General features: G+C 40.4%; 1 protein-coding gene across 1 annotated transcript in view; it reads left to right on the top strand.

Moving 5' to 3' along the window:
* NR4A3 (nuclear receptor subfamily 4 group A member 3) overlaps positions 1-7891 on the top strand; it is a 29214-nt gene extending 21323 nt beyond the window's left edge. The window contains exon 8 of the mRNA XM_014875187.2: positions 4823-7891. Within this exon, the coding sequence (XP_014730673.1) occupies positions 4823-5085 (263 nt within the window). The 3' untranslated portion in view covers positions 5086-7891. The remainder of the gene's footprint in view (positions 1-4822) is intronic.
* The last annotated feature ends 7225 nt before the right edge of the window (positions 7892-15116 follow it).

Below are 15116 nucleotides of genomic sequence, written 5' to 3'. Positions count from 1 at the left end.
CAGATCATCTCAAGGGCACATTCTAATTTGGCCTCAAATTTCTGCTTGCTCTGAAAACTGCTAGTGTTTTCTCTCTCTCTTATTCTCGTTGATTAGGTTTTCCTCTCTGCCCCTTCCTTTCTCTATCCACATCAAACCATTATTATTTTGCCCACTTGACACTCTCAGTGGGATGCTGCTGAGTACAGAGCATGCTAGCCCTCATTCAGCCAAGCTCTTTCAGCATATGTTTTATTTTAAGTGTGTTACAGACCAGCCCAGAACCACTGTATATATTGGGCTTATTCACACTCCTAATGCTTTGTTAGACTGGCACCAGACCACTGAAGAACGTTGTGAGGTTTCAATTAATTAGGAGTTTATGTTTGTCTTCCTGCTGTTGGGCTTTCTGTTCCAGTTTACAAACACAATTTTTAGCACCATCAGTCATACCAAGAAACAGTAATGAGACCAGTCTGGCTAAAAAGAGTATGACTGCTGCAGTTCCTTCTGCACATGAGTTTGTCCAACCTCCCAATGGAATTGAAACTTACCTACTCTTCGGAAGCAGCTATCCTTCAGTCCTCTTGCCAGGATATCCTTTGGAGTGGGTGCTTCATGTGCTGGGTCTACATACAAGCAGGTGGCAGACTGGAGGAGTGTAGGAGAGCTAGTTATAAAAAAACCCCCTCCAGATTGCATTGTCTGTCTTCCCCCCCGCCACTTAGCTGAGGGAAATACTGTCAGCATCAAAATGAAGTACTCACTCCTCCTTTTTCACTCCCACCTCTTTGTTGAGGCAAGAACTCTTTGCTTCTACAGCAACCAACAGTCTGTGTTATATTGTGGTTTTCTTAAAAGAGGGAGCAAACTATGCTGTTCTGTGTGGCCACTCATCTCACCTGACTTTAGGTACCTTGCACAGCTGATGGAGAATACAGGGCACCTCCACAAGATGATTTATCCATCTAAAATTGTAAAAATCTTCTAAAAATGCCCATCCTTACACTGATGTTAGGAGGAGTTTGAGAGGTCTGTGCACTAAGCTTGGGGACCCTTGTGAAGTGTCTGAGAGTTAGGCAGGATAAATATGGGCCAGACTGCAACAGGAAACGAGACTCTTGGATCTGCCAAATTGCAATGTTCCTGTGTAACATTTTGTGCATGAGAAAGCTGTAGGCAACTGAGCCCTGTGCTTATTTGAGTTATGGAAGGGGAAGAGGAATGTGAAGGGGGAAGAGAAAATCACATAACTACACTGAAACTAAGACAATCAAGAGGTTATTTTAAGTCTGCAGTGTTCATCCGTTGCATTTCTGGACACCTCAGAAATAATTGAGACTGAAAGTGATACCCCGTGACACAGAGTGCAGAGCCCAGGGTATTTGAGGTACTGGTGCTCTCTGAGGGGCATTTTCTGTAAGGGTAGTGCTCAGTCTGTCTGACCCTGGCATGATCTACCTCAGGTCAAAGGTTTGGGAAGGAGGGACTGGCACAGCTAGTGATGGATTTCTTTGCTTTCTTCCTGTCGAGTTTTTGCTGATGAGTGTAATGATAGCAGAAAACTACATTCAGCTTCCCAGGAAGAGGAAAAGGTGTAAAAAACTTGCTGTGTTCAGTTTACCAGGATGAGCTAAGTTTGCAGAGCTTTAGAGGCAAGACTTCTGATGAGTCATTTTGACAGCATCTTTGCTATAAATCACCATTTTTCTCACAAAAATCAGTGATATCCTAAAACACAATCTTGGTTTGTGTTTTAGGTTGTACAGGCTGAGAAATCCTAAATTCACTTTACACATGCCTTTGTCATTATAAGAAAGTCTGACTACGATAATATCTGCACATCTCGTCAATCAGTTAGCGAAAGTCTATTTTGACCAGCTATACTTCTTGGGATAAACCTTGGCCTTATTCCTATGTGGATAAGAACATCCTGTGGAAGACAGTGAATGATTAGAGGCCCTTGGCTTCAGTGCCACTGCACACCCTTACCCCAGGGGCCTCGTGCTGCTCCCTCTGGGTTGTATAAGAAACACAGTGGGTCTTTCTTTGTGCAAACATAACTGGGCATGTGAAAAAGGCAAGAAAATATGTTTTTTGTTATTTGAACCCTGTTAAATCTAAACCTTTGAGTAAATTAGGCTCTGGATGCCTCAAGTCTACCGAGGAGAGGAGCCTATTCTTAGATGAGTGTGTTCTTCAGAAAGTAGTTGTGTTCTTACACCAGAGACTGCAGTGGCAGTGCTGGTGCATGTGGTGTCCTGCCCTAACAGAAAAGCTTCCACATAGATGGCTTTGACTTTCTATGGATGCCTTAGGAATTTAAGACTGAAACCCCCAGAAGCAGTTCAAGGCATGAGGAATTAACTCTTATGGGGATTTGCAAGTAGAGAAGGCCACTATATGGCACTTCGCTCAGGGGAGGACAATTTGGTTTGTCTGGGACTGTTTTAATATTGTAGCACCAGAGTTTAAGGACAGAGTATCTCTTAATTCTGAATTCCCACGATTTTTTTATGTAAAGTAAGGCTACTAATATGATAATCTTTGCACACATGGTGTTTTGCCTCGGTATATTTCATGGCTATTCACAAAAGACATGATTTTTTCATGAAACCTTCTGAACTTGTCAGTGGGAGACAAGCTGTTTAGTTCTGGCTGGAAATGCTAACAAAGTTGCTGCATGCTCCAGAGCCAGAGATAATTTTCCATATTCTGCAGCAAGGTAGTCACCTACTGAGGTAGTGGTTTGAAAATGTGCTCAGCTAATTTGTAGTCAGGTTTTGGATCCATTCTACATTCCAGCTCCTACATCTATAAAAATATCTTCATTTACACAGCTAGGAAACAAAACAGATTAAAAGATGGGAACTCTTCAAAGATTGCAAGATTAACTTAATGTCCTGCAGATTCTCTCAGTAGGCTACTGGTAAAAAAAAAAAAAAAAAGCCCTACAGCTTTTCCAACCTGTATAAAATATTTATCTGCCAAGATTTTTAATGGCAGAATCTGCCTAAGTATTTACTCTCAGTGACCTGTATAGTTAAAGCTTACATAATTACACTATACACCATTTACTGGAAAGGCTTTAAATATTCATTGACTTCTCATGTTTTAATGTAAACAAGGCACTTAGAATACCTAGGGTTTTTAATTCCTGCAAGGTGAAAACTGTCTGAAGCAGATGTCACTGGTTGGATAAGAGTTGCTTTGAAACAACAGGGCCGACTAATGGTATTTAAATGATAGAGCACAGGAGCTTCTGGACAGAGATGTCCATGCCTGCATATCTGTGATTCTGATCCCAAACCAGTATTATTCAGGAGCTAACTGCCTAAGTAAATACAGTTGGGGGAAAAAAAAGTGTAAAATGGGTGAATATCAGTGGAAAACCAGACCTTTGCATTTCTGACTGCCCTCATTGAATCCCGTCTGTTTTATTGGTTTGTAAAGAGTACCTAAGCCAAAACAGGTGGAGTTTATATACACAGGCCTGGGCAAGGCACCACTGTGCCTGGTGCAGGCATTACTTCTGCTTCTGGAAGTAAAGAGAGCTGTACTCTTTTCACTGTTCGTTAGGGGGGACAGACAGAGGACATGTCGATTGCTAGCTCCTCCTGGCATGGAGGGGCAAGACTTGGGGACAATGGGCACAATCTGGCTGCTGGCTGCCAGGGATGGGACAGAGGCTCAGGGAACGAGATGACTTCAAAAGCATCAAACATAAGAACTGCCACAATTTCTTCTTAACCACTGCTGTCATTGTTTTATGTATCTAATTGATTTAATATAAGCTGCATTTTCTTTGATTACTGTATAGATACAGTACAATAGCACAATGTGCTATTTCACATGTAAATTATTATGACTTTGCTGTGAAGCCATTTCTTACTTACCTGTGTATTTCAAAGTCAGAGGCAAATGAATACATCACAAATTTGAGATTTTTTGAGTTGAATTTTCTTTTGTTCTGTTATCCACTAAGCCTTGAGAGCAAACAACACAGAATTCTTTCCCCTGTAAAAAGCCTACTTTTAATGAATCACAAATCTGATTCATTCTACGTATGCTTAAAGAACTGTGAATGCATTTAACATCATTGTAGTATTTTAAAAAGATATTTGAAGGGGCACAAACCCCAGCTCTCCTTCCTTTTAGGATTGCTGAGGTTTTTGTGATGGATAACATAACAGCTGTTCAGGCATTGCTCCCTCAAAGCAAAATAGTTAACTTCCAGGCTTCTTTTATCTTAGAGCTTTTAAAGATGAATAAACTAAAAAGCAGCAGCTGATCAAAATAACAAAGGGTAGTAAGGTGCCTTTAGTTTCTTTTAAGAGTGTCTGCAAATTCCTGGTGGAATTCTAGGCCGGGCGCTGATGGAGCTAGCTAAGGATATTGATCGCGACTTGAATTCACTGAATAAGTAATGGTTGCCATAGTTATTGAGCATTCACAACTGGTGGGGAAGCACGGAAATCTCCAAAACACCTCCTGTGATAGTTTTGCTGGAAAATCACCCAATTAATTCTGTCTCATATCATGAAAATTATGTCAGATACACAGGATGCTTAGATTCCTTGTACCAGAATTTCAATGATAACTGAGCATCTCTGTCGCCTGTTTTAGTAGATAAAGAGAAAAGGGCACTTGCCCTCTCTTATTTTGTGTGGCAGAAAGGTTAACTGATACCACGTAACCCCGGCCGTTCTGAGAAATCTACACTTCCAGAGCACTTTTTGTTCTGAGTTCCAGAGTATGCACCTGGGTTACACCTAAGAAAACGCGTTCTCTCCGTTTGTGATCAGGATGGTGATGTGTTTTTTTTTTTCCTTTGGCTTTGCAGAACGACATGGATTAAAAGAACCAAAGAAAGTGGAAGAGCTATGCAACAAGATCACAAGCAGTTTGAAAGATCACTTAACTTTCAGTTGCCAAAACAAAGGACAACCGCTCGAGTCTGCAGAGCCGAAGGTACTGGGTGTTCTGGCTGACTTGCGTTCTCTCTGCACACTGGGACTGCAGCGCATCTTTTACCTGAAACTGGAAGATTTGGTGCCAGCCCCTTCCATCATCGACAGGCTGTTTCTGGACACCTTACCCTTCTGAGTCAAACCACCCTCCTGAGAGGCAAACGCCCACCAGAGCAGGCAAACGGATCGTGACTTACAGCTAACATTTCTGCCCTCACTTAACAGAAAAGCCGCTCCGAGTCTAACATGAGGTCTTTTCTGGCGCTTTGTCCTTACAACCTGAGGCCTGAAACTTACTGGCTTACTGGTTTGGGGTTGTGTTCTTTGTTTTCTTTTGTGTGATTTGGGTTTTTTAAATGGCTAATATGGCACTTTTGGACAATGCTATCCCAGCAGCAGTAAAAGGTTAACATGACTGTTTTAAATCTGTTGTTTAACACCTCATGGTCTATGAGGAGTAAAATTGTAGAAGCTGTGTTTGAAAGAACAGCAAATTGTTGTTTGCCAGGGTAGTATGTGTTTTGTGAGGATACCTTTAGCATACTTCCTGCATCAAGGGCACATACATCAGCACAATCTAAACAAAAATTCACTTTTTTTAGCAAAGTACATTCAATTAAACATTTCATACAAATCAAATATAGCAAAATGACAATGGCTGTTAGCTCCCATGTTCAAGTGCAATTTTTTAAAGTGCTGTCTTACTAAGTCTCGTTTATTAACTAATTTATTTTACTAGGAAAACAAACAGAAGAAATCAAGGGAGAAAATTACATGCACTAACTTACCTGACAGAGTTTTCCAAACTTGATTCCATGTAGCGTGACTTATTGACAAATGTATGTGGAAGACACGGGAGCAATTGTGGCTCAGTTGTTCCTTAGCTAAGGAAACCCGAGTAAGTAGTGATTGGAGCATACAGGGTCAGTATCAGGGATAGTTCAGTTCTAGACTTCTAACACAAGCGACTCGTTAGTAAACAGACAGAAGATGGTTTTCAAGAACAAGCAAGTCTTGTAAAATAGTATGAATGTAAGTGCTAGGAAGGATATAGTGGGCTGCGTTTAAACATTCCGTGTTCGTACTCCTTTTTGTATGTTTATACTGTTGATGCCATATTAATATGAGATAATTTGTTGCATAGTGTCTTTATTTGTATAAATGTTTGTATGCATGGTATATTGTAATGGCTTTGCCTGTATTTATTGCAATGACTGCCAGCTCATGGGAACCCTGTTACACATGATAACTAAATGGGGTGTTCACACTGACTCAGATACACCAGTTGGAAAACTATATACATATATATAATGTGTATGTATATATATGTATATACCTATATTTGTGTGCGTGTGTGTGTGCGCGTGTCTTTTTATTAACCATTTGTATATAAAATATCTGTCAAATCACAAGCAGAGTTATTTTACAGTTTATTTGCAGTGACTTCTAAGGCAGTACTGTTTAGCACTTTGATATTAAAATCTTGCTCATGTTTTGCTAAATTCAAATAATATTTAAAAAGTTCAGTTCTAAAAAACTTTATATGCACTGTATTAAGTCAAAATTTTGTTGGTCATTTTGCTAAAGAAATTTTTGAATGTCAACCTGATGTCACTGTATCTTTTGTTAGCTTTAAACATTCTAGCTTTTGTCTTTTTTTAAACTATGCTGTTTATATGGAAATTAAATTATACAATCAAACAGATGCCAAATGAATTGCCTAATTGCTGCAAAGGATAACCCAGATATCGAGTCACTGTATGGTTTTCAAAAAGTAATCTGGTATTTTATCACTTACTATGTTTGGATGTGCTTTTATGAAAAAATTATTCTTATATCAAGATTTATAGTAGTGTCAATAGGGAAACAGACTTCTAATCACTATAGTTAATATTTCTGGTTTACCTGCAGATAATATTTGGAAAAGTATTGCTTTTTGTATTGACTTTTAAGCTTATGTGCAAACATAATAGCATAATTAAATATCAGAGAAGCTAATGTTTCTTGTAGGTTGCTGTAACAAGCCTGACCAGCAAGACAAATATATTTTGACTGAATTTGCTTTTGTATATACTAAATATATATATATACATATATATATATATACACTCACACACATGTGCGCATACAAAACATACAGACATAAAATCCAAAAAAAAAGAATATTTGCTTTTGTCTCCTTGTGTAAAACACAAGGTCCCTTGAGAAATTGCTTTTATCTAGGGACAAATCCTGCCAGGTGCTGAGCACCAGCCAGACAAGGGCTTGCAGGAGCATTTTGCAAGCGGGCCTTTATCAAGGATTTTCAAGCAAATCAGCATAGTACAGTAAAATCGCTTTTTTGTTGAGCAAGGTTAATTTATTAAGTGGAATGTGAGGAAGCAGGTTGAGAGCCCCGTGTGAGATTTCACGTAGTCTGTGTCCTCCAGTCTTCCATAGATAGTCTTAGCTGTGATACTCTCCCAAATCCCATCATCTGTGGAATAGTCCTTCATGTCAACTTCAATACACTGATTCATCCTAGAGTACAACCGGTGACCTGTCACAGTGGTAAAAGAAAGAGTTAATGCAGAATAAATCTACTACTATTCTTCGAGCTCTCTCAGTGTGAACATGCCTTTGTCTAGGCAGAATTCAGGAATATATCAGGTGTTAAGGGAGAGTGCCTTGCTTTTATTTCAGACAACAGTGTCTCAAGAGTTTCTTCACTCAGCTAACCACAGTACTTTTTTCTTTTTTATTTCTTTTCCTTTTTTTTTTTTTTTTTTGTGGTGTTAACCTGTGGGTTGAAAAAAATGCTCATGTACATATACAATGTAAATTAAAATTATTAAATTGAATAACATTTTTTTCAGAGGCCCCATGTGTGTTGAATAAGTATGCTTAATTCTGTTAAAATCTGATGTGAATTTTTTATCATTTATAAAACATTTAAAAAATTGTCTACTTGAGTCTTAAAAGTGGAAAAATTGGTGAAGCATGCTTAAGAACACTGGCGATTTAATGGCTAGTCTTTTGATTAAAATAGCTTTTATATAAATACATGCCTGCAGTATCTGGTTATGCAATCTCAATTAGATATTGAGAGCTGGACCATGGTTGTTTGTCCCAGAGGTTGAACCACATGTAGACCAGAGCAGAGAGACTATTCACCCCTCGCTGTATTTCTCCTCCATGACAAAAAGGGATTGCAGTTAATGCAGAGCTGATGCGGTCACAGAGAAGGCAGTGGATGGCTGCAGGGCTCACAGCACCTATGTCTGGCCAGAGCCAGGACAGAGCTCCCATCCCATATTCAGCCCCTTTGCGTCAGCAAATCCTGCTGAGGCATCGCTCCAGCAGGCACCTGCATCATTTTCTTCAAATGTGCATCCAGCTCCTTTTCTAACTGTGCTACTGCTTTGCAGGAGGGATTGTTTATCCCCTGCCAGACAAAACTGTTTGGCTACAAATGCATTTCCAACAAATGCAGTTTTGGGAGGCATCTGCCACTATTCTGGGCATGGCCACGAGCACCGATGGCTCCGGCACACCTCCGCAAGAGCTGTTCTGCAGGAGCTGCTCGGCTGGAGGTTACAGCAAATGATGTGCTGGGCTGGGCTGCAGCACTGACAGCCCCTTCCTTGGAAATGTGACAGAACAAAAGGTTGTGCTAACTCTTCCAGATGATTTTCTATTTGTTTTGTTGGGGGTTTTTTTGCTCTGCCGTATTTTTAAAATTTAAACTACGGATCTTAAGATTGTTGATGATAATGACAAAGAGTTTTGCATATTATCCCCCTGTTGAGCAAAATACGCAGATCTTGAGATCAAGCCACACGAGGGTCTGAACTTTCACCCTACAAGACAAAGTGTATCCTTACTAAACTTATTTTAGGGCCACGTGTCCTTAGACATGAGAACAGGTCTATCTCCTGATCTAACCTGCACTTGTGTCTTTATGTGTGCCTTGTGTGCTTATACTCCTAAACCACATCAGCAGCAGAAGCCTTGTTAAGGGATGTGATGCCCAGTGGTTAATCTTGTCAGTGGAAGGTTGGGCTGAGTCAGGAATATAATAGCAGGTTCCTCTAGCAGCACCCACCCTTGGACAAGAGACTATCACAAAGGCACCCAAAAATGAGGAACTTTGACTAGAGGTGAGTCAAATCTCTACAGCTTTCTGACTTCTACTTTTCACATTCAGGTTCATTTGCCCAATATACAAAGCTAAAATTTCAGTTATGCTGTAGAGAGGAGGGGAGAGAGGGGTTTAACTGTATAAAATTAAGCGTGGTTCTGGGAAACATTGGCAACACCCTCTGTGGACACTGAAACATGTCTTTTGATTAATTATTTGTATTATAGCAACACCTAGAGGCCACAACAGAGATCAGGACCCCATTTTGCTACCTACTCTAATTAGCACCTCCAGTACCCACCCAGGAGAAGCTCCAGTCCAAACAGACAAAATCAAAAGAAATAGGAGAATGCCAACCCAAGGGCATACAGCATCTCAGTCATAGAGTTGGGAATAAAACCTTCTGTTTGCTGAGCTAGTGTCCATTGAATGCTCTTATTTTGTTTTCGTTTTCTTTGCATTATGTTGCCACTGTATTTAATTATAAAAACATTATAAAAGCATTGACAAATTCAAAATAACCCAGGTATTCAAACTGACTTTCTTAGCCTGCTTATGAAGTCATCCTTGAGACTATTTAAAATCGTAGTCAATCACGTTTTGTCAACCAAACCAGATAGTATTTAGAAAAGAAATACATATCTGTCCTTTATTAAATTAATGAAGCCAACCATTGGGAATATTGCAAGATATGGATTAAACAATAATTACTAATGGACAAAAAGGATTAACTTTTAAAAATGCCAAACCATTGATGTAGTAATTGAATAAATGCGGTGCCAGTTAATCAAATTCTTAGCAGCAGAGGACATATTTGAGAATTGTATTCCAGACCTGCTTTTGTGAGTATTACCAATGCAGTGATTTGTCAAATAAAAGTAAAAGAAACTTGTTTACCAAATGGAAACACTTATAGCAAATTTTTTTCTGTTTTCTTTTTCAGTATTAGTGACCTTTATGTTTATATTCACAATATGGAAAGTTCTGGCTACATTTGATTACAGAAGGAGTTTGAATACTTGAAATTGTTATATGGCTGTGAAAGTCAAATGAGATAAAGATTCTGAACTAACCCCACAAAACCAAGGATTTTCTTTATAAAGAAGCATAAGATTCCACCTTATGCTGGTTTTTGTCAGGATGGAGTTAATTTTCATCACAGCAGCTGGTATGGGGCTGTGTTTTGGATTTGTGCTGGAAGCAGTGTTGGTAACAAAGGGATGTTTTCGTACTGCTGAGCAGTGCTTACACAGAGCCAAGGCTCTTTTTGCTCCCCACCCTGCAAGCAATAAAAGCTGGGGGTACATAAGGAGTTGGGAGGTGACACAGCCAAGACAGTTGTCTCCAACTGACCCAAGGGATTTTCCATACCATGCACATCATGCTCAACAATAAAAATTGGGGAAAGAAGAAGGCAGGTGGGGACGTTCAGAGTGGTGGCATTTGTCTTCCCAAATCCCAAGCGTGATAGAGGCCTGCTCTCCTGGGGATGGCTGAACACCTGCATGCCATGGGAAGGGATGAATTAATTCCTTGTTTTGCTTTGCTTGCATGCACAGCTTTTGCTTTATCTGTTAACCTGTCTTTATCTCAACCCAAGAGTTTTCTCCCTTTTACTCCTCTGATTCTGTCTCCAAGCCCACCAGTGGGGAGTGAGCAAGTGGCTGTGTGGGGCTGAGTTGCCTGCCGGGGTTAAACCATGGCACAGATGTAAATGATGTTCTCTATATGGCAAGATCCTTATGTATGTATAGTGAAACTACTCAAGTAGTACACAGTTCTGAAGTCATGCCAAAGACAAGATCGGGGGAAAAAAAAGGCACTTTTTTCACATTGTTCAATATTTTCATAGAATCATTGAAACATTTAGGTTGCAAAAGACCTCTAAGATCAAGTCCAACAGCTAACCCGGTTCTGCCAAGTCCATGAAAAATCCATGTTCCCAAGTGCCACATCTATGTGCCTTGTAAATACCCTAGAGATGGTTTCCATAATTTCTCTGGACAGCCCATTTGAGTGCTTGACTATCCTTCCAGTGAATAAATTTTTCCTATGTCCAGTCTATACCTTCCCAGGCACAACCTGAGGCCATTTCCTCTTGTCCTATCACTTGTTACCTGGGAGAAGAGACCAATCCCCACCTGGTTTCACCCTCCTTTCAGGCAGTTTTATAGAGTGATAAGGTCACCCCTGAGCCTCCTTTTCTCCCCAAACAATCCCAGCTCCCTCAGTCACTGCTTGAAGCACTTCCTACCCAGACCCTTCACCAGCTCCATTGTGCTCCTCTGGACTCACTCTGGCATCTCAATGTCATTCTTGTTCTGAGGAACCCAAAAGTGAACCCAAAAGTGAAGGGATTTGAGGTGCAGCCTCACCAGTGCCAATGGGGGGATGATCCCTCCTCTGCTCCTGCTGGCCTCACTATTGCTGACACAGGCCAGGAAGCCACTGGCCTCCTTGGCCACCTGGGCGCACACTGGCTCATGTTCAGCCACTGTCAATCAGCAGCCCCAGGTCCTTTTCCACCAGCAGCTTTCCAGCCACTCTGCCCCCCAGCCTGCAGCACTGCCTGGGTTTGTTGTGACCCAAAGGCAGGACCCAGTACTGGACTTGTTGAACCTCACACAATTGGCCCCAACCCATTGATCCAGCCTGTCCAGATCCCTCTGCAGATCCTTTCCATAAATCAATATTCCCACCCAGTAGATTGATATTCCCACCCAAGTTGGTGAGAGTCTGCAAACTTTCTGAGGGTGCACTTGATCTCCTCATCCAGATCATTGATACAAATATTAAACAGAACTGGCCCCAACAGTGAGCCCTGGGGAGCACCACTTGTCACCAGCCATCATCTGGATGTTATTCACCACTACTCTCTGGGCCTGGCCATACAGACAGCTTTTCATCCAGCAAAGAATACACGCATCCAAGACATGGGAAGACAGTTTCTCAAGGAGAATGTTGTGGGAAATGGTGTCAAAGGCTTAACTGAAGTTTAGGTAGACAACATCCACAGCCTTTCTTTAAACCACTAAGTGAGTCACCTTGTCATAGAAGATCAGTTGGTAAAGCAGGACATGCCTTTCATAAGCCCATGTTGTCTGGACCTGATCCCCCAGCGGTCCTGTATGTGACACTTGCTGGCACTCAGGATTATCTGCTCCATTTTAGATTGCTTATCAGTTTTTCTAAAAGGAACTTGGGGCTTATTTAGGTGGAATTTTATCTCAAAAAACCAAATAAATAAATAAACATGCTAAGTGACATTTAAAGAAAGAAATGGTTTTAAGCAGCTGAAATAGCTCAAATAAGCCAAAGTCTTTAACTTTACAGTTAAACTTGGCTTTAACTAAATAATGTATTAAAAAACTCTTTTCATGATAACTTCCACTGTGGTCTGTGATAAAACATTACCGTAGAATGAAAGTGAATTACAGAAATGCTTGATACTGGGGAAACTTTCAAATATAGCAAGCAGAAAACAGAAATTAATTTACCTTTTATGGGTTTTTATTATTTATCTTGCTATGTTTCCTAATTAATTGACGATATTGATGTTTACATAGGGATTTGCTCCTTTCCAACTTTGCTTGATCCTGTGAAGAAGTCAGAATGCTGCATTTGTAGTATCACATTTATTGCCATGGCAACAGCCAGGGATTTCACAAACACTAATTAGGGTTGGCAACTTGGAATGTTTTCACTATGGTCCCATATAATTTTCCCTCTTTTATCCATTTCTCATTATAGCTTACTTTAACGATTGACTTCTTCAGTCTGTGTACAGGTTTTTCCTGCATTTTCCTCAGGATTCAGCTAATACCTCCTCTGATTTGCAGCCACTTTTCTTGTATGTTCTCACACACTCAGTTAAGAAGCAACTGCAGTCCTACCTGCATTTGTGTTAAGCTCCATTTCTTCCACTTCAAATTATTCCAAGTTTCAGTACAACCAGCTGGCTTCTACACCAGCATGTCCAAAAGTAGTAGGGAAAGGTATGGAGGCTTAGCTGTAGCTTCCAAGCTACTTTTAAAGGTAGGTGCTAAATCTTGCTCAAGGCAGAATATAAGCCTTCTGTTTACAGAAGCCTGAGTTCTGTGAACATCCAAAAATCATATTAAATATGTTAATTCAAGCATATCAAAAGCATTTATAGAGAATTTATTATGCAATAATATAGAGAGCTGCGCCCACATGAGCCTCATGAAGTTTAACAGGGCCAAGTGCAAACTCTTGTGCCTGGGTAAATGCCAAACATGGATACAGGCTGGGTGACCAACTCAGAGCAGCCCTGTGGAGAAGGACCTAGCAGGACTGGCGGATGAAAAGCTGAATATGAGCCTGCAGTGTGTGCTCACAGTCCAGAAAGACAATTGTACCCTGGGATGCATCAAAAGAAGAATGGCCAGCAGGTTAAGAGAGGTGATCCTTCTACTCCCCTCCAGACCCCACCTGGAATATTGTATTCAGGTTAGAGCCCCCAGTATAAGAAGGACATGGCCCGGCTCAAGTGCATCCAGAAGAGGCCCAGAAAGATGACTGGGGGCTGGAACACTTCCCCATGAGTACTGGCTGAGAGAACTGGGGTTGCTCACATGGAAGAGACAAGATAGGGAGGGACTCCTTATCAGGGAGTTCAGTGATAGGACAAGGGACAATGGTTTTAAACTGATAGAGGATACATTTATGTTAGACATTAGGAAGAAATTCCTTATTCTGAAGTTTATGTGACACTAGATCAGGTTACCCAGAGAAGCTGTGGATGTCCCATCCCTGGAACTATTCAAGGCCAGGTTGGATGGGGCTCTGAGCAATTAGGTCTAGAGCAAGGTGTCTCTGACTATTGCAGGGAGTTTTGTACTGGATGATCTTTAAGGTCCCTTCCAACCCCAACCATTCTATTGCTCTATGACTAATTATATAATATGGTTATCCAATTGGGTTAGTGTCCCAAAGTCTTATCTTGAAAGTCTTATCAAGCCCTGTGTTGGTAGTGAACTTTCAAGCCTCTCAAAATGCAAAATGTATTCATTTGTTAACTAAGGAAGAAAGTAAATTTATGATGGTATCACCAGCAGGAGGGGAGGTTTTTATTTCATTGTGCATGCTCAGGGTAAGAAAGAGAAGTGTCTACCATTCTAAGTAAAGGATTCCCTTTCTGCAGCTCACTTGAAGACAAGTCCCAGCTGGTTGTCAAACTGCTTTCCCAATAAAAAATACAAGCAAACAAAATCAAGGAGAGAAAATCTAATTTGGAAAGGAATATGATAAATCAAATTGGATAGAATATATTTATACTCCAAGACACTACAAATTACTAGATAGAAAGAGAAAAATAATGGAACCACCAGAATCATCTTTGTTACAGATGAAGTAATATCGTTTTTTCTAATACAGAAAGGATTTGTACATTATTAATGGAAAATGCTATTTGAAGAATAAATTTTGAGTCTGATCACCATCTTCTTTCCCTGTGTGATGGGGAGGTAAAAAACCTTTAAATTCTGGAAAAATGTCTCATAAGGTATGAAGGAATTGAAAATTGGTCTTGACGGTAAATCACTGAATCTTTTTAGGAGATTATAGTTGAAACCAGGGAAGAATTACTGTACTTTATGAGAAGATCTTATTGAAATAAACAGTATGATGTGTTAAAAAAAGAAATTTAGATTGGACATTCAAGTCAAAAGTGAACCATTGGAAGAAGCTCTGTACTCCCACAGACACTGAGAAAGTTGACATTAACATCTAAAGAAAGCCTTTAACTGAAAAAAGTCTGTTGCCTCAGAAGTTTATGTTCGCCTCCCTGTTTTTTGAGGAAAGACTGGACTGTGCCAGCTTGCCCAGTTTTTGACAATGCCTCCTGCTGAAGTTCACTGCAAAGATCAGTTTTAAAACCTAGTCCTAATGCTTTGAGAAATTTGAACCCAAAGCCCTTCAGCCTTTGGGACCTTATTTGCATGTTAACTTTGTTCCCCCATCCTTAATTTCAAAGGGCATGGTCAAACTCATGACAGGGCTTTTTGCAAGTTTTGTGAACTGGGCCA

Source organism: Sturnus vulgaris, chromosome 1 (genome assembly GCF_052056855.1).
Source record: "Sturnus vulgaris isolate bStuVul1 chromosome 1, bStuVul1.hap1, whole genome shotgun sequence".
Classification (NCBI taxonomy): domain Eukaryota; kingdom Metazoa; phylum Chordata; class Aves; order Passeriformes; family Sturnidae; genus Sturnus; species Sturnus vulgaris.
Note: the sequence above shows the minus strand (reverse complement) of the source record. Positions and strands in the feature narration are given on the sequence as shown.